An 18,593-nucleotide genomic window follows, 5' to 3' on the forward strand; every position below is an offset into this window, starting at 1 on the left:
CTGTGAATGGATGGTAGCACTAGGACCCTGCTCCTGGAGACATAAGCACAATCAAGACAGTGCTGCACATCCCGAGGAGTTGAGCTAAGGGCTAGTGAGGACGTTCTTCAACTTTCCCCATTTAAGTACTCTAACAGTTAGATCCCCCACCCCCAGGGAACCAGGTCTCCTCCAAACCTCTCGGTCACCCATTGTTGGCAGCTCAAAATGTTTTGTTCTTTGACCCCTCAAGAAGGACTTTCCCAATCTCTGGTGGGTCATGGCCCAAAACTGGAGAACCACTCCATTAGAAATGGCTAGGATGAGTGTCTCTTCACTTGTGGCAAGGGGTCATGTAAGCTTCCCCTGGAAAGCTCTGCCGGCCTGCCTGACACTTGCCTGCAAACTACCCTGCTAGTGTAATGCTGGCCACCCAAATGGCTCTTCCAAAGGATCTCACCTGGACTTCTCCTGAGCACCAAATGCCCATCAGGTGGGCAGAGTTCCCCAGTAGGAATTACTATAATGCTGCCAAAGTGAATGTGAACCCATGTCTCTCCTAGGGGAAGGTTGCTACAATACATTAGCCCACCTGGCCACCCAGATTCATTCACGTGTTCAGTTTATAGCAATAAGCTAAAGGTAAAGTCAGGAATCACCCTATACTACCAGCTTAAGCAGTCACTTCATGTGAGTACGTTAGGCGGTGCTCCATTTCCCTGTTTCTTCACTGCTGTTCTGCAGCTCCCTGGGTGGCTCAGACAGGCTCAGCTGGTTTAAAGGTCTCTGTTAAACTTAATGGACACTCTCTTCCAGAACTGGGTTGTCAGAAAAGGCAAAGAGCAAAGACACCTTCGTTCCTTCCTAGTCCAGGAAAACTTCCCCTGCAATGCACCAGGACTCCCACTCTCCATGCTCCTGGTAGAACAGGCCCCAAGAGTTCTTTATGTCCCCTTTTTAGCCAGGAGAGAGAAAGCCTTGGTAAGCGTGTAACGTAGCCATCATAGGTTTGCACATAACGTACGTTGTTGTCCTTCCACTTACCCCGGTGCCAGCGTGTAATGTAGGGATGCTGGGAAGCAGAAACACTCAGGTTCCCCTGAACGGGCTAGCTTTTCCTTCCAGCAATAAAAAGTTTCATTATCCAGTGGGCCATACAACAGGGCAAATCTGGAGTTACTCCACCAACTGAAGTGGAATTACTCCACTGGTGTAAGCAAGTGTGGAATATGACCCAACCATCTAAGTGGTGCATTTGGGGAACATGTAGCAGAACTAGGGAGAGCCTGCCTTCTCTCTCTTGCTTTCCTTTCTGACTGACCTGAGGACCCAGACCCTCCTGCCCTCCCCTTATTACCCTGTAATTACTATATGGCACTTCAGTTCTGACCTGCAGAGCAGAATAAACAATGGCTGCTAAACTGGCTCCCTGCACTCCACAGAGAGAATGTTGCAGCCAAGGAATCTGGCCCGGTAACCTCTCCCCAGTCTCTCTGGACATACACTAGCAGCGGAAGGCAGGAGACCTGAGCATCCTTGAGCAGATAAGGTGGAAAACCCCTGACTAGGTCACCTTGTCTATGTTACAACTGAGCCAGGCCTGGCCTTTACATCTGCTCAATGATAAGACTCTTGATTTCCAGCCAGCACCCAGCCCTGGTATGGCTGCCCAGACTGGGCTCCAGTGAGTCTCCACCAAGGAAAGGCTGAAGTGTTGTCTCACTGGTTAGAACAGGAAATCTGCCCTAGAGCTTGATGGAAAGGGTGGAGAGCATGGGGCAGGGCAAAAATTGACCAGGTGAGAGAGGGCTACCATGGCAACTTGCCAGGAGCCCCAGGACGGCCCTCAACAGACCTAGAGATCCACTTGATTTTAAAATTCAAACCCAAAGCCATAGTTCCCACACTGGGATCCTTCCTGAGAGAGGAACAGAAACTGAGTTTACCACATTACCCTGCAGCTGGTCATCGTTGGCCTTAACCTGCACCAATGGGACAGGCTGCCCAGCACTACAAGTTACAATTTGTGTGCTTTGGGGTGCCCCCGTCTGGCAGAATCTTTAGCTTTTGGAGAGACTGCAGATCCCCGCCCTAGCCCCCTTAGCTGGTTGCTCAGGACAAGGAGAAATTCTGCCAGAGAAGTGCAACATGGAAGCTGTATCTTAAGGGCCAGATTCCAAACACCTGCAGCTCCCATTGGCTTGGGTGGAACTTGCAGCTGTTCAGCACATTTCCAGAGCCTAAAGGGATAAGAGCTCTTTACACAGAGGAAGCATCAGTAGCACTGGCTGAGCCCTGGCCTGGCACCTTAGAAAAGGTAAAAATGGACCAGAAAACCGTCAAGGAAATGGACCCCTTCCCTGTGCAAACATAACCCACGATTCCTCCCATGTAAACAAGTTTATTCACTGTTAGAATCATGCAGCAATAAGTACATAGTGCACCACGGCCTTTGCCAAGTGCCCCGGTGCGTATATAGGGATGTACATGCCCCCCACCCTGGGGCATGCACCCGCAGGAATAGAATCACTCTGCAGTTGCAGGTGGGGATCGTGCCACCCGCGTTCCGCTCCAAGGATCATTCTGGGCTCTGCACAGTGAGAAGCTCAGACATGCAGCTCATCGGGTTTTTCTCCTTTCGCCTTTCTCCTCCTGCGGGAAAGAGCCGAGGCCCCAGAAAGGTGGGGTCCACCACGCTCAGCCCACACCTGACACACAGCTGTTGCACAGAGAAAACAGAGCGAGGGGAAGAAAAGCGGGGAGGGTTCTGTCTGCTATTGGTTCAGCTGTCTGTCGTATTCTACAGCAATGGGCCAAAAGGCTCCAACTCCCCAAAAGCTACTACGACTACTACTGTCGATTGCTGCAGTGGTTTTTATTGAGGGCTATTTCAGGTAGGGACTATAACAAAGACTCAAATGATTCCTGGCATCCCCTGTCTGCACTGCCCTCGGGCTTCTCAGTGGGCCCCTTGGGAACTGCGGGAGAAGCCCAGGCCTTCCCTCTGTCCCAAGGGCAAGCTGAATGGTTGCCAGCTGATCACTCCACGGCCCGCTGGGGGTCTGCTATGCGTTGCCCCGCCTTGTCCTGCATTCTTAAAGGGCCCACCTCTCTGAGCTCAATCCGTGCCCTTTGCCATGCTGATCCAAGACTAGCAGGTCAGGCCAGTACCCCCACCTCCCCCAGAAATCGAAAGGAGTGAAAAGTGGGGGTGGAGTGGGAGGAATGGTACCAGCGGTGGGAGATCGGAGGGCACGTGTCGTTGTTTGCCGATGCTCTCGGCAAGGTACTTTTGAGCAGGGGCGGGCAAAGTTTTTGGCCTGAGGGCTGCATCGGGTTTCTGAAATTGTACAGAGGGCCGGTTAAGGGAGGCTGAACCTCCACAAACAGCCAGGCGTGGCCTCGCCCCCTGCCCCCTATCCGACCCCCCCAGGACTCCTGCCCCATCCAACCACCCCTTCTTCCTGTCCCTGACTGCTCCGGAACCCCTGCCCCTGACTGCCTCCCACCGCCCCATCCAACCCCCCCCCTTCCTGACTGCCCCCTTGCCCCCATTCAACCCCCCTGTTCCCCGCCCCCTTACCACGCTGCCTGGAGCACCGGTGGCAGTTTGGAAGACTATGTGGAAAAGGCTGGCTGCTGGTCCCTTGCTGTGGCTTTCATTGTAGGGAACGAGGCTACCATTTCCCTGCCCCAGATCCTCTAGTTAGATACCAGGCAGAAGCAAGGGCTGAAGATGAAGAAGTGAGCCCCCACCTCCAGGCCGATAACTGCCCTTCCTCTGATCTCTTGCTGAGTCACGGCTCAGAGCGGTGGGAGCTAGGTTATTGCTTGGGGTTGGTTTTGTGGCAGGAAGAAAGGCCTGGAGCCGCAGGCTGGTTGGAGGGAGGAGGGTAAGGGGGACGGAGGGGATATTTTGAAGGTGAGAAAGCAGTCGCATTTAAAGCACGAATTTGCAGGCGTGACCCTCACGAGTCGGTCTCAGGGTAAAGACATCATCACCTGGCAGGGCAAGGGAGGGCTGAGCGAATGTGAATATGCACTCACAACCACGTGCACATTTGTGCATCAGGGTGCAGGCACTCTGGCGTGTACATAAACCTACATATGCACGGTCTTTTGCACACTTAAGTGCACCTACTCAGGTATGCCAGCCCTCATTTGTAAGCTCACCTGCTTGCATGCACCAGCACAGGTGTCCCTATGGATGTATGTGAGCCCGCCTCTTGGAGGCTCATCATGAGCACGAGCAGCCAAATCCTGTTCCCACTGAAGGCAATGGCTACGTTCCCATTGACTTTAATGAGATCAGGATTTAGTCTTACGTGGCTCAGGCCTTGGGGAAACTTATACCTGCAGTGTGCGTGCAGCTGAGCGAGTGAGGTGGATACTGTATGCTTGCGAGGTAGATGGATGTGAACTAATTGTGAGTGCCTCTAAATGCAGATGGACACAGGAGGGAGAGCCTACCCATGGGCAGCTAGGCTTGCTCCCAGTCATGCTTCTCTCTTAACCAACCGCCAAGTGCAGATGGCACCCACCTCTCCAACCCAGAGGCGAACCCTCATTTCCCTCCCCCACTTCCCTAGAGGGAGGCCATCGGTGTCATGCAGACCTCCCACACTGGGACATCTCCTGTGGGGTCATGCACGCAGACCTTTCAGGGCTGCCCAGGGGCCCAGCTAGGAAGCTAGAGGCTCAAACTATCAGCGAAGACTGGAGAGAAGAGGCAGGAGTGGCGGATGCAAAAAAAAATCGGCTCTTTCCTCCCCTATTCCCTGGTCACCACACTGAAGGGGACAGGAGTGGGTGGCGAGAGAACCAACTAGCCTTGGCTACAGCATGTGGACAGATGTCAGGAGGAGACTGGAAAGCCTCAGACCTGGGTAGCCACTCTTCCTTAATTCAACCAAAACCCCTTCTGCTGTTATTATGGTGAGCCCAGTTTGTCTTAAATATCGGAAAGGGGTCCACAGCAAGGAGCAATGAGATGTCCAGGTTCAATTGTGTAAAAATCAGTCCCGCTACATCTGCTGGATTTGAGGTGTTAATGCCCACAGAGCTGCTGCTCTGCATTTCTTTAGTGCTGGGGAAGTGTGGGGGGTGGGGGACTTTGCCCTCCCTCCAGTGTGGTGCTGGAATGAACATGCAGGCCCCGAGAGGGTGGAGTCTCTTCAGACAGCCAGCAGGCCCATCATGCACTGCATATCTTCCTCATCTTCCAGGTTGATGCTCCTGGAAGACAGATGGTGCCTCTGGGCTGGCCTGCATGTCAGGGCGTTGTCATCTGACCCCTTGATGCCTGGAGAAGAGAAGACGGTGATTACACGCTGCACAGTGGTGCCCACTGTCAGCAGAGAACAGGGGACCTCAGAGATACCACTTGATATTTTAAATCTGGGCACAGAGTGGAATTGCCCTATAGTTGGAGAAGGATGGGACAGCAGCAGGGAGCTGGGGAAGCAGTTCTGCCAACAGCTGGGTTTTGGACTCTTTTTTGCAAAATTACAGTGGGCTGGTCTCCTCCCTGGGCCCCATTTTATCCAAATGTCTAGAAGTTCATGGCCAGGGGCAGATTTTCCGCTAAATGTGTGAGTTCACAAACACTGGCGCTCCAATGAGTCCCACGTTGCTTCGGCGCTTTGCAAACTACCAGGGGTGATTCCAGCTAGAGGAGAACCTCATCTTACAGCAACCCATGCTGGGAAAAATGACTTCACTTTAACTGGCTTCCACCGTACGCTGCAGATGAAAACTGCTCCCTCAAAGCAGCGCTGGTTGCAGCAGGACAAAGATCGCCCTGTAACGGCTCAAAGGCTCCTTGCTGTGGAAATGATTGGGATACCCTAGTGCTCGCTTCAATCAAAATGTACAATGGCAACAACAATCCATCGTATGTCTTAATTACCTGGCTTCTGAACAGAGCCTGCAGCTGTAGATAAACTAAAAACATAACCCCCGTGCTGAGCTGGGATTTTTGCTCAGTGCAGGAAGCGTGTGTCTGTATTAATTTAGGCCAAAGGCATTACACTTTTGCCCAGGGAATTTATGGCGCTTAGCCTGCCTACGGCACAATGCTAAACGAGGCGGCTAACTCCCGTGAGTTTACAGCAAGGCTCACAAGCCTTGGAGTGTTTTGCTCCAGAATCAAAATGGCACCACCCCCATTGTTTGTTTATTTGCTGAGAGAATGAAGAAACATCCCAGAAGAGGGGGATTCTCCCACCTCTCCGTCCCTGAGACCTAGAAATCCATGTTAGCAGCAGCAGGCTTTGCGGAGACACAAAACTAATCCTGGCATGACATCCTGAAAGGGCAATATGTACGCCCCATTGTTGGGCTGCCACAGGATCCCCGGCCTGATGCCACTGCTGAAAGCTACCATGGAGAAGCAGCATCAGGATGGCACCTGGGATTGTTTTCTGGCTGTTGGCAAGGTCCCTGCAAATACTGGGCCATGCAAATCCAGGGTGCAGCTCCACTCACTGCCATGGAATTACATTAGGGATGAATTTGGTCCACCAGCTGCTTGCCCCTTCCTTCCTGGCTGCTGGGAAGATGGAGAGGGATCCCAGGGTTTAGCATTTTCCCCACCACTTTGTGTGCATTATGGAGGGGACTTGGGCCCCTGCCCAAGACTAGGTAGGGCATAAGATGCTCCTCTTAGATCTGTTGGCCTCTCACTGCCACATGTGGGGCCAGAGCCAAAGGCTGCATATCACTGCTCTAGCTACACATGGGATTTTTTCAGGGTGAAAGGTCACTGACTTGACATGTACTTTCTCACGGCATAAAGTCCACAGAAATCAGTCAAATCCAGCAGGTTAAGGGAGGCTGAAGACCTGAACTGCTAATGCACACAAAGAGGTCAGCAGGATTCTTAGGCTATAAAATGGGCATGTTGGATGAGGGGTAGGAGGGCTCTGTTCAGATTGTTAAAGGTATTTAAGTCCCTATCCTCAATTGATTTCAAAGGGAGGTAGGCACCTAACTACCTATAAAACTCTGGCCCTTATAGTCAACAAGAGATAGATGGTTTAAAACCCCACAGAAACTGCTTAGAAAAGGGAAGCAGGGTGATTTGGGGGTTAAAGCACTGGACTGGGATTCAGGAGACCTAGATTCAGTTCCTGACTCTGCCATTGACTCCCTGTGTGACCTTGGGCAAGTCACTGCTCGCACTGAACCCTTGACTTCAATAGCGCCAGATCAGGCCTAGTCCTCTGGGCCCCAGCTCTCAGGTCCTCATCTGTGAATGGCGGAAAGTAACAATGCTCCCTTCGTGTGTCTTGTCTATTTAGATGGTCAGGTCATTGAGGGCAGGGACTGTCTCTCACTGTGTTTACATACAACACCCAGCACACTAGGGGCCTTCAGGCCTCACTGCAATGTAAATAATAAAATAAGAGGTTAACATTAACAAACGTCCCCCATTGGGCTAGATAGCCCCAATGAGGCCAAACAGAGCAGGAATCGGAAGATCTCTCCAGGGAGAAACCATTTTGCCTGATTAACTCCAACACAAACCAGAACCTGCACTCCCCGTCCAAAGCAACATTCCATTACCCCATGGAGGGGTAATTTATTCCCCTACAAACCACCCCAGGGTATTATTTTGGGTTGGTTGTTTTTTTGCCAGGGGCACATGAACTGCACTGGGACTGGCTTTTTCCCTTTGCACGGGATGGGTAGCACACGCTGGCAGAACTCATCAAAGCCTTCACTGTTTGTTTTTAAACCACACCCAGTGGCAGAGGCAGGAGGAGAGCAGCCCAGCTTCAGAATAAGCCCCCCAACATACAACCGGTCTTTCACGCTGAATCCAAGCAGCAGGCCCCATTCTCCATTGCCCTGCACTTTGCGGCATCCATTATGCCAGTGCCCAGCGGGTGAAATGTTCTGCTCCAGGAGTGTTCGACACCCACTGTGCACTGGTGTCAATGACGACCCCAGATGCAGAGCAATGGCGATCCAGGCTCATCGGGTTTGGAAATCCCCGCTGACGTTCTCAAGGGGACACGCTCACCAACAAGGTGTATAGGGGCGAGGCCAGATTTTTTTCCCCATTAATCATGGCTTGGGGGCAATTTGGCTCATCAAGAGAAGTCTAAAAAAAGAAAAAAATCAAACAGTAAAAGGAGAGTGAGGGTTGTTCGGACTTTGCATATCTCATACCTATTCATCAATGTTTATAGGGCAGGACTCCGGAACCACGGCTGTTCAGCAGAAAAGACCAAAAGCAAATGGTGAACAAAAGACACACGCACAAAACAGAAACAGCAATACACAGGAGGTTGGTTACCCTGTGATCCTTGTATTACTGCAGGAGGTTCTCCATGCAAACCCCGGCCACGCCCCGGCTGGGTTAACACAAGGCTCTGGCACCGTGCCCCAGCTCGGACGATGTTCCTTAGAGACCATCTGAGTTGGCTGTGATGGGAGAAATGGAAGGAACCCACCCTGGCTCCCTTCTGGGCAGAAGGGATAGACGTTGCACCCAAGGGACACTGTATTCCACACGTCATGCCATTAAAACTGCTGGGTTGGGAGACAAAGCCCTACAAAGCCACACGCTCCAGCAAATGGCGATTACCACTCGACTCTCTACAAGCTGAATGGCATGTTCACAGCATCTGAACGCCCAGGTTTACGGTGGAGTTCTCCACCCGTTACCACAGTCAGGAGTGCACGGTTAAATCTAATGGAAGAGAGAACAGCAAAAGACAAATCTGGAGGACAGGGCCTGGACAGCTCACTTTTATGAGCCACGCTTCTTTTATGAAGAGAGACACAGATTTCCCCATTTTCCTGGGGGCTCTTCCTCCCAAACTCCTGTCCATCCCCCCGGAATCTGCATGGCTCCCTCACATCTGTCCCCGACTGCCAAAGAAAAAGAAACAAATGTGTCCTTATGAAAAAAGATTATACAGCTTGGGCTCAGTTCTGGTTTGGGAATGTTTGGATGGAGCTACACTCTGAACATTCCTGCCACCAAACCCAGTGGGCTTGATTCTGATCGCACCTGCCCTGGTTTTGCACCAATTTATCTCCATTGATGTCAACAGAGATATTCCTGATTTAACCCAGCGTAAGTGAGAACAGGGTTAGCCCCATAGAGTTCACACTCCACAGACTTTCTGTGTGGGATGCCTGCAAGGTGTAGGGATCAAGTGGTCCAAGGGGGTTTAGGCTGGTGTTTTCAAAGGACCTAACGTAGGTAGAAGCTCAAATCCTGCAGAATTTGAGTGGGAGTTCAGCACCCAATTCCCATGGAACTCTGACAATACATACCGATGAACCCTCTCATGCATCCTCTGCCACTGGAATTACCCTGGGAAAATCCACTGTTGGGAAAACTTTTGTTTGTGAAGTGCCTCAGAGCCATTTTCTCCCAGTCCCTGGGCACTAAGTAGTCAAACACTTGCTTGTACGATGTATTATAGGATATGTATTACACCACAGACCCCGAAGTGATTGTGAAACTATGGGCCTGACTCTATTTCTACTGACTTAAATAGAAGTAGGACCACATGCTAGAAGCACTCCCACAAGGATCCCTTTTCCTGACCAGTGAATTGCAGCCCCTATAATGATATGCTTACTTAGAATATATTATTCAGGCACTAGATGTCTCTGTGCTGTAAAGTGTTCCAAACAGGGAGCAGCCCTGGTGAACAAGGAAGACAAAGCTAGAACTCAAGTTGGGTAAAAGCCTGTTTGTCTGGAACGGAGTTTGTAATCGTTTTTTTTTTGTTTGTTTGTTTTTTTAAACAAATGGCTCTTGCTTAAGACAGTGATTCCATATATTATGACAGCTATGACTTGGATAAAACAGATCAGCTTTTAAAACAGTGAGCTGAAATATTACATATTTCCAGAGAGGAAGAGAATACCTCAGCCTTGTTTACCCAAGAAATAGTTGTCCATGTGAGCTCTGCTGGATGCTCATTTTATATTGCAATGTCCAAAGATAATACTGGGCAATTTACTAAGCACACCCTCTTGGCCTTTAATGTAGCTATGCTTTGCTGAAAGAAGTGTTATGGCAGAAAGTAAATTTACAGAAGCATCATGTAAACAGAATGTGCTACCACCAGGCAGCTTTCTATGGAGGGCTGTGCTGTGTACCTAGTGGAGTGAATTACTCTAAAAAGTAAACAACAATCAAAATGAAACAGTACAACCTGGACTCTGAATTCATGTCAGTGCAGTTTGACATGGGTGTATTCCCACTGATTTCAGAGGAGTAACATCTGATCTATACTGACAGGAGTTCAGAACTGGGCCCAATGGCCAAAATTTACAAGGCTTCTGAGCTAAATAAAGGATGCATTACTCAAAGGTGTTGATGCATTCACAGTTTCTTTCCAGTGCAGTAAATGAAGGCTGCCCTTGATCAGCAACTTGGAAAATGTAAGCCCTTAATAAAAGTTGCTATCTCTGGACACCCACACAGCAAAATAAGGTTCCAATTTAACTGAGATGTTTACAGTATATTGCAAAGTGTGTCCATTTAAACTGCCTGCTTGCTTTCGTCAGTAACACAGTACCTTCAAATCATTCCCCAGGAGCAGAGTTATCTTTAGCTAATGCACATTAGGGGCCTAATTCTGATTTACACTAATGCTCCTTTACATCACACTGTTTACACTCACTTTACAATGCTCTGGCATTTTTGCATCAAAGATTATTTGTGGAATTCTATGTTTCTAATGTTAACTGATTTTCATTTCGAGGTTGAGCTAAAGAGCTACACAAGTAAATCTCCAGGTCCCAGAGCTGACGGGAAATTAACAAGATGAGAAAATCCATTAGGACCTAGACATTGCATCACTAAGAAGGTTCTTTATATAGAACTGGATTAGCAAGGAGAGTCCTTCAAAGATCAGAAGGCAGCATTCCACAGGGAGACTTGATGCAGAGAAATATGGTATTGATTACATACACTCCCCCCACCCCACCCCGACGTCAGAGAATCATAGAAATGTAATGCTGGCTTGGACCTCGGCCGAATGGTTCCGAGATTGCTCCAGCTACTACCTTAAGAACCCGATGATGAATTTCATCAGGCCCCGCTGTCTTGAATACATCTAACTTATCTACATTTTCTTTAGCCTGCTCTTTCCCTGCTTTGGCTTGCATTCCTACCCCCTTGTTGTTAATATTAATTACACTGGATATCTGGTCACCATTAACCTTTTTAGTGAAGACTGAAGCAAAATAGGCATTAAATACCTTATTAGCTCTCCTTCCCTGCTCAGTTGAAAACCTACAATTTCCTCCGTCTTTCTCTTGCTTCAATGGTCTTTTCATCAGATCCATAATGACTAACTCTTGGAAGAGCATCCGTAATAGAAGTTAAGCCATTTGAAATAAGTCTGCTGCAAAAATGCTTATGCTTCTAGTAATTTACATAATTACAACAAGGGCCCTTGCCTGACTTTAAATCTGCTGAAGATTCAGAATAGCCTGTCATGTTTATTTAAACCTTGTCCTCGCTGTGAGGTCAGCAGTGTAACCGAGACCGTCCTGTGCTGTATCAAATCTCCCTGAGGGATGCTGCCTTGTGATCTTTCCAAGGATGCTCCTACCTAATTCTCCTCCAAAAAGACATCCACAGCAGTGAAAGGAGTGATCAAGTGTCTCCGCTTTCATGTATCATTTCCAAGGCTGGCCATTTATCATTGAAAAAGTCATTGGTTTAACATGGCAGCCTCCCTCAACCCCCCCCCCCCCCGCCCCAAATTACAGAAAACACAGGGAGGGGAGCCCTGGGGCAACACCATTTTGGGCAACATTCTTTGTCTTTCAATAAAAAATAAATTCCACCATTTAAAAATCCAGGTCATTCTTGGATGCTGCACAACACTGGATGTTTACAGATTCACATTGATGAGAACTGACCGAATGCTGCTCGGCCACACGCTGCCTGGAGGTGGAAAGACCACAATTCCTTGTGAAAACACCACAAGGGGCAAGTTTTTTGTCACAAACCCCATGATGGTGACAAAAAAAGCCTTACACAGTTCAACGGTAGCGTGGTCACAGCTTTCAATCGCCTCCAGGATCCTGGATGCAATCAGAGCTGCTCATGCAATTTTCCTGAAATTGTCGCATGAGTGTGCACATTCTGACAGCGGCTGGGTGCATTGAATCTGCAGGAAAGAAGCTCAGGTTTGCCCTGTTCTGAATAGCTGGCTGCTTCTTGCTGTGTGTGCTGCTTTCTGCATCCATTATCTCAATTTGTAGGTGGACGTGTGGCATGCAAACTTTGGAAAACACATCTCTGTCCAGAAAACGTAGCTGTTTCAAAGCGAAGTAAGTTGGAACAGGTAATTCACGGAGATTAAATGCATACTAGGCTCTTGCTGCTGCTGGTGCATAAGGCAGAGAGAAGACAGTCCGGGTTGGGATGCGTGCGGCAGAGCGAACCCCACAGCAGACGGGGCATTATAAAATAGATACTGAAAGTGACAAAGAAACAGGACATTTTTCTCATGGTCTCCACCTCTTTGTGCATCAAGATTGACACATGAATATATGTGGGGCAGATCCTCAGCTGGTGGGAAACTGACTTCAGTGGAGCTTATACACCAGCTGAGGATCTGGCCTGTGCGTGCCTGTACTGTACTGCACAGAGTTGCTCCTTTTCTCTGATGATTCAATAACCTCTTCAATAAGGGCCAGAGCTGATGTCCACTGAAGTCAACAGGAGTCATTGGATCAGGCCTTAGATCTACTATGAATCATCTGTTTCATCAGGAATCATCCACCTCATGATTCATCACATAACTTCCTCTCATAGAATCATAAAGGATTAGGGTTGGAAGAGACCTCAGGAGGCCATCTAGTCCAACCCCCTGCTCAAAGCAGGACCAACCTCTACTAAATCCTCCCAGCCAGCGCTTTGTCAAACCAGGCCTTAAAAACCTTTAAGGATGGAGATTCCACCACCTCCCTAGGTAACCCATTCCAGTGCTTCGCCACCCTCCCAGTGAAATAGTTTTTCCTAATATCCAACCTAGACTTCCCCCACTGCAACTTGAGACCATTGCTCCTTGTTCTGTCATCTGCCACCACTGAGAACAGCCGAGCTCCATCCTCTTTGGAACACCCCTTCAGGTAGTTGAAGGCTGCTATCAAATCCCCCCTCACTCTTCTTTTCTACAGATTGAATAAACCCAGTTCTCTCTGGACTGACTTCCATTTCATCTACACCTCCTCTATCTATCTCTAGAGATCTGTTTCTCTATCCACGCTACCGACCCTCAGCATCTATTATCTGAGTCAACTTTTCACCAAAGAAACACTGTAGGAAGGAAACCCATAGAATAAACTCAGAACTAAGGAGGTAGGGGGAGAATAAAGGACTGGATCCTGGAGTAAAATGAAAACCCAGCCCCTATTAAACCAGCTAGCTTTCATGAAGTGCTATGTGTATCTGTGGACAGGCAACCTTAAGGTACTGTGCTCCATTGCAGTTCACGTTTGCATTCCCCACCCAGCCCCCATCTCCCCCAGGTGAATAGTGCTGTCTGCTTTGAAGCAGGAGATGGATTCAAGCAGAGATGCAGCGTGCCCCGAGCAGGGCTAGGAGACCCGTGCTGCGCCCCACGCACAAGGCAGGAGAGAGCTCTGCAACGGGACTCACAAGCAGCAAAGCCGCCAAACAGCCATGCAGCCTGGAGGATGGACACCACTTCTCACGGCCATGTACTCAGTGCCCAATTTATTCCACAAGGGCTCCACAGATTTGGCCTTCTCCATGTACCATTAAACACAGCAGGAGCTAAGCTCAGTAGAGCCAGGTTCTGCTCTCGGTTACGTGGATGCAAAACATGTCAGTAACACTACTGAACCCAATGCGGTTGCTCTGGATTCACAGCAGTGGAATATGGCAGAATTTGACCCCGAGTATTTATTCAACCTTCCTTATCTGCCACAACATGGCTGATTCATTAACAAAACCCCAGATTAGAAAAAGTAATAACCACAGGAGCGTGGTCTAAAACACCACCTTAACAACACCTTCGGGTAGGATGCTCCTGGCTCTGGGCTACTATGAGGAGTCACTTCTTACCGGATCCGGAGCATACAGGGAAGGAACCGAGTGTCTGATGTGGCCCAATCATTCCCACCACCCCTGCATGTGGAAGCTTTAAACCAGCTGCCAGCCCAGGAGAAAGGCATTTGAATGCATAATTTGCTGCCTTTACTCCAGGCTCTGTTCCATGGCCAGACCCTGTATGGTCTCGACCTCTTGGCTGCATTTCCCCAAGTGGAATAAACTGCAACAGAACTAGGATGGCTGCCATGGGAGGGGAGGCGGCCGAGGAGGAAGCACCAGTGTTTTTTGGGTGGGGTTAGAAAGGATTCCCCCGCCCACAACAGCTAATAAAACTAGGTCCTCTGGAGGTTTCTCCAAATATGTCAGGTCTACAGTGGTCAGGGAGCCACCTGATTTACAGCTCTGGGAAAGGGGTGTATGGGAGGGATAGGCAGGGTTGCATTCAGCTTGTCCACAAATTTACTGATATGGGGCCAAAAAATCAGTCTAGTGGTGTCAAGGGGTGAATTTGAACCAGTGCTGGGGTCAAACGCTCTTCCTCTTTTCCCTTTTGCTGACGCTGGCCTGACAACTCCCATCTTGCTCCCATGACACTTAAGAAAGCAACCCTGATAAGTAGGAAAGATCCCACAGCAGCTCTGAATTGTGATCCTTTATCCCCATGCCTACTCCCATCCAGACACATTCAGGGACTCTCAATAAATTTGTGACGTTGAGCAACCCTGGGTGTGGGAAGGACAAAAGCATGGATTGAGAAAACTGTGTTGAGACAGAGTGAACATGAACTTTCACACAGATGGAGTCCAGTGAAAACAAACTCAAGAGAAAAATACAGGAGAGACGGACCCGTACTTAGTAAAAAAATGTGGCAGGAAAAAATGGAGAGAGAGGGAAAGAGTTAAGAAGCTGGGAGGAGAGATGGGTCTTTTGGGAGCCCCGGTGGAGGAATAGTAAAACCAGCAATAACTAGACTGTGTTTACACCCATTCATTGGTTACCCCCCTATTCACTTGCTTTGTGGATGGCACTTTCTGAAGCACTAGATCAGAACAGGTCTACAGGATGCCTGGAAGCAACTGACCCGTGGCCACGGCTGGTTCTTTATTTGGAAGGAGGAGGAGGGCCTGGTGGAATTTTGTGCTGTTCTTTTGCCAAGTCTGAAAGCTACTGGATGTCACAGACTATGAGCCAGGTCGGCTGCTGGTACAAATCAGTGTGGCTCCGCTGAAGCTGACAGAACTTCCCCAATTTACCCCAGCAGCCAATCAAGGCCTGTGTTACTAAAACAATCTATTTTCTGCTCACAAGCAGCATACATTCCGACGTCTAACCAGCAGACCCGCCCTTGCTGTGACTAAGATGCGGCCTACGCTACGAAAAGCCACTGTGTTGGAAGAACCACCAGTAACAACACAATAGCCCCTGTCCCAGTTGAGACCCAGTTTGGCCGTGCAGCATACACAGGAGTGAACCACATTTCCGCCTTGTGGGACTGCAGCATGATTCAGAACCGTGGATAAAGCCTGGCTCCTGTCCGCATGACCAGACCAAAGCTGGTTTTCACTGCACTGCAGGCTAAGGCGCATAACTTCACTGGGAAGGTGGGACCCAAAGGCAAACACTGGCCAGTAAATAAACAAACTATGATCATCCAATGACCATCCTCCATAAACTAGCAAAGCTGCCTAGGCAGGTAGAAAACCCCACCAAGCCAGCATCATTCCTCACTCATGCTCAGCGAGCGCTGACCAAATGGGGAGAAGAGCAAAGCTTCTTGCAGGACCACCCCCCCCCACCCCGGCCTCCTGAGAGGTCTGTCCTACGGTGTATTTCTAGGTTCCCTTTTGGACCCTTTTCCTTAGAGACCCAGAACAGCAGGTTTGGAAGCAGTCAGGAAATGGGAGATCACTGATCTTCTCCTTTGGCCCAGAGCTGCCTGGCTACAAAATACGGTATTGTGCTACAGGCCCCAACTCCCTGTCCCACCCTCTCACCTGGGTGAGTGCTGCATGGCTTGAAAAGGAGACAGGGATGGTTTTGCTTCAGGGCTCACCCAATAAGCCACAGAAGGCCGAGACCTACTGGACACTCTGGTCAACAGAGGCAAAGGATTCACCTTCCGTGACAACTCAAGTGGGAGTAGGAGACCTGCAGTCCTTCCTGCCCCAGCGGCCCTGATCCAGGACTATGCTCGTAAGAAGGTGAGCACTACAATGGAACATCTTCAGCCTGTTTCCAGATGATCTGCTGCTCCCAGCTGCCTAGCTACACACACACGCCTGTTGCAGCGGGACAGAAGTCGGGAGTGAGAGATAGGGAGAGTGGAAATTCCGTCCCCTCCTCCCCCAAACCAAAGTTCATGTTCAGCAGACTGCCACTCACCAGGGAAGCAGGCCTCAGAGCACAGCTTATTGTCCAGCGCTTTCACGCTCGCGATGTCAATGTCATTGTTATTGTCACACTCCATACCTAGGAAAGCACCTGTCCTCTGGCCTGTAACGGAGTTAATGCAGTTAGAGAGGCAATTGGGTCCCCCCCTTGTAAAATATAGGAAGAGAGACGGAAATCAAATGTAATTACATAGCTCTAAAAACGACAACGAGAACTACATGGGTAGAGAGTGGACAATAAGGAGTCAAATCAGTGTGCATGCGTTTGTTTCAAGCCATCCTGCTCTGTTTCCCCAGCCGCCTCCTTTCTTGTGCCATGACAACTGATGTCACTAAGGAGGGCTGTGGAATCCAGGAGGATTACTTAACAGAAACATCTGTAAGAGCAGTAATTATGCAGGTGAAAAGGCAGAGAAGAGAGTAGCTAGGAAAAGCTAAAGAAAGCAGCTAGTAAGATTACTCCCTGTCCATGCTTTTGTTTGCCTCTGGTCTCTATTGGATGCATTTCTGAATATGGGGCTGTGGGGCTTAAAAATAAAAATGAACACAGTCGAATCTCATGGTGCTGATCGACGGAGATAACTACTGCCACTTCCCCCAAAATACAAACCGCTGGCAAGCTCTCCCCACTTTCAGCACGGAGGTAACTGTCAATCAGACATAATTTACAAAATACACAACTGTCAGGTTCTGCAAAATCCTAATCCATCTTTCTCTGATGGTGCTATTATCATCCAGATAAAGGGGAAATGAGTAGATCTGTGTCTGTTTCTCCTCGCTCATGCCCATTTTACACATGGGTAAGTCAACTGACTGCCAAAAAGAAATACTCCCAATTTACACTAGTAAATCCACCTCCCTTTGCCCAGAGACTTCTGCCTTGGAATACTGTGTGATCCAATGCTCAGGGAAATCAATGGGAAGATCTCCACTGATTGGGGCATGAGATCAGTTCCTCAGCAAGAATGGCATCAGATCATTTGTGTCGGAGCTGCAAAATTTTCACAGCTGATTTATCGACTGGTGCATAATGAAGCCGGATGAGTATTAAAGTGAACTGCAAGGGTTAACATGAATGAACAAAAGACATTTCACACCGCTGCAGTCTTGAGGATGATTATTTTAAGTGTGTTTTTGTTGATTTGCTAGTTGTCAAATTTCAGTCGCTGTGGAATGAGCCCCCTAGTCATCAGGGCTAATTAGCGAGATTCTACCATAAAGACACAAAACAGCAGAGTCTGTGCTCTGTTATTTTTGCATGGGAAAATGCAACACTTGGCAGAAGGAGATAAATGGTTTTTCAGGGTGGTTTGGCGACCTTTTTTTTGGCTTCACGTCTAACCAGAGACACACAAATATGGAAAGGGGAACTGCTCAGGGTTGACCAGAATGGGCCTTTATTTCTCTGTGCTAATCTAAGGACTTCCACTGCGATGGTCCAGGGGACTAATAAACCCCACGCTGTTTTGAAAGTGATGCTTGCGTGTCACGGCAAGTACCGGGGAGGTGCAAGTCTCCGCCAGGAGTCTGTCTCAGTTGGCCTCACTAAGCACAGCTCAGGGTGCGAAGCAGCAGTGCTGAAGCCCCAGAGGTTCAGTTTCAGGAGGTAGGGCGGCTGCATGGCCTACCTTAAGGAAGAGTGAGACCCCTTGAGGACCTAGCCCATCAAAGGGGTTCCTCCCAGAGCCTGTTCCAGGGCTGGGGGCATAGCAATGATTCTGTGGATCCGTGACACCTGGCTTCTTTGATCCCTCCAGCACGTATCCGCTACGAATGCTTCAGCTATCAACGTTCCTTGCAGCAGCGGCTGCTTAAAGAGGACACAGGTGTTGCAAGAAGATATTGGGGTTAATTCCCCACTGGCCTAAGTGGGTGGAATTCCAACGAAGTGAGCCACTAGTGAGTTTCACCCTGTTAGCTTTTCACTGGCAGAGCTAAATTCACCTCCGGGCAGAGAGTCAGCAAGATGCCTGGGTCCCTCTCATTTTGAGGGCCCAGCTGGTGCCTATGCCTCCTGCTGGTGCTCTGTATGGGGGTGGATTCTGTGCAGGGATCTAGATGCAGCTGGGCCAGGGGCAGAAAGGAAAAGGGCCCCGTTGCAGCAGTCCCGAAAGTACAGCTTCCTTCTGAGCCACCCAAGCACACCCCACTGTTTT

General features: G+C 49.3%; 1 protein-coding gene across 4 annotated transcripts in view; it reads right to left on the bottom strand.

Moving 5' to 3' along the window:
* Positions 1-3,635: 3,635 nt before the first annotated feature.
* RNF157 (ring finger protein 157) overlaps positions 3,636-18,593 on the bottom strand; it is a 77,419-nt gene continuing 62,461 nt past the window's right edge. Inside the window, exons 18-20 of one of the 4 annotated variants that reach the window (XM_048817505.2) lie at positions 16,430-16,540; positions 8,155-8,195; positions 5,144-5,281 (exon numbers count right to left, since the gene is read on the bottom strand). In XM_048817505.2, coding sequence (XP_048673462.2) covers positions 8,155-8,195; positions 16,430-16,540 — 152 coding nt within the window. In that variant the 3' untranslated portion in view covers positions 5,144-5,281. Of the gene's footprint in view, positions 5,282-8,154; positions 8,196-10,322; positions 12,444-16,429; positions 16,541-17,543; positions 18,245-18,593 lie in introns of those variants that run through there. The other 3 variants (XM_048817504.2, XM_048817506.2, XM_048817507.2) reach the window with 3 other exon arrangements.

This window comes from Caretta caretta, chromosome 14 (assembly GCF_965140235.1).
Source record: "Caretta caretta isolate rCarCar2 chromosome 14, rCarCar1.hap1, whole genome shotgun sequence".
NCBI classification, from domain to species: domain Eukaryota; kingdom Metazoa; phylum Chordata; order Testudines; family Cheloniidae; genus Caretta; species Caretta caretta.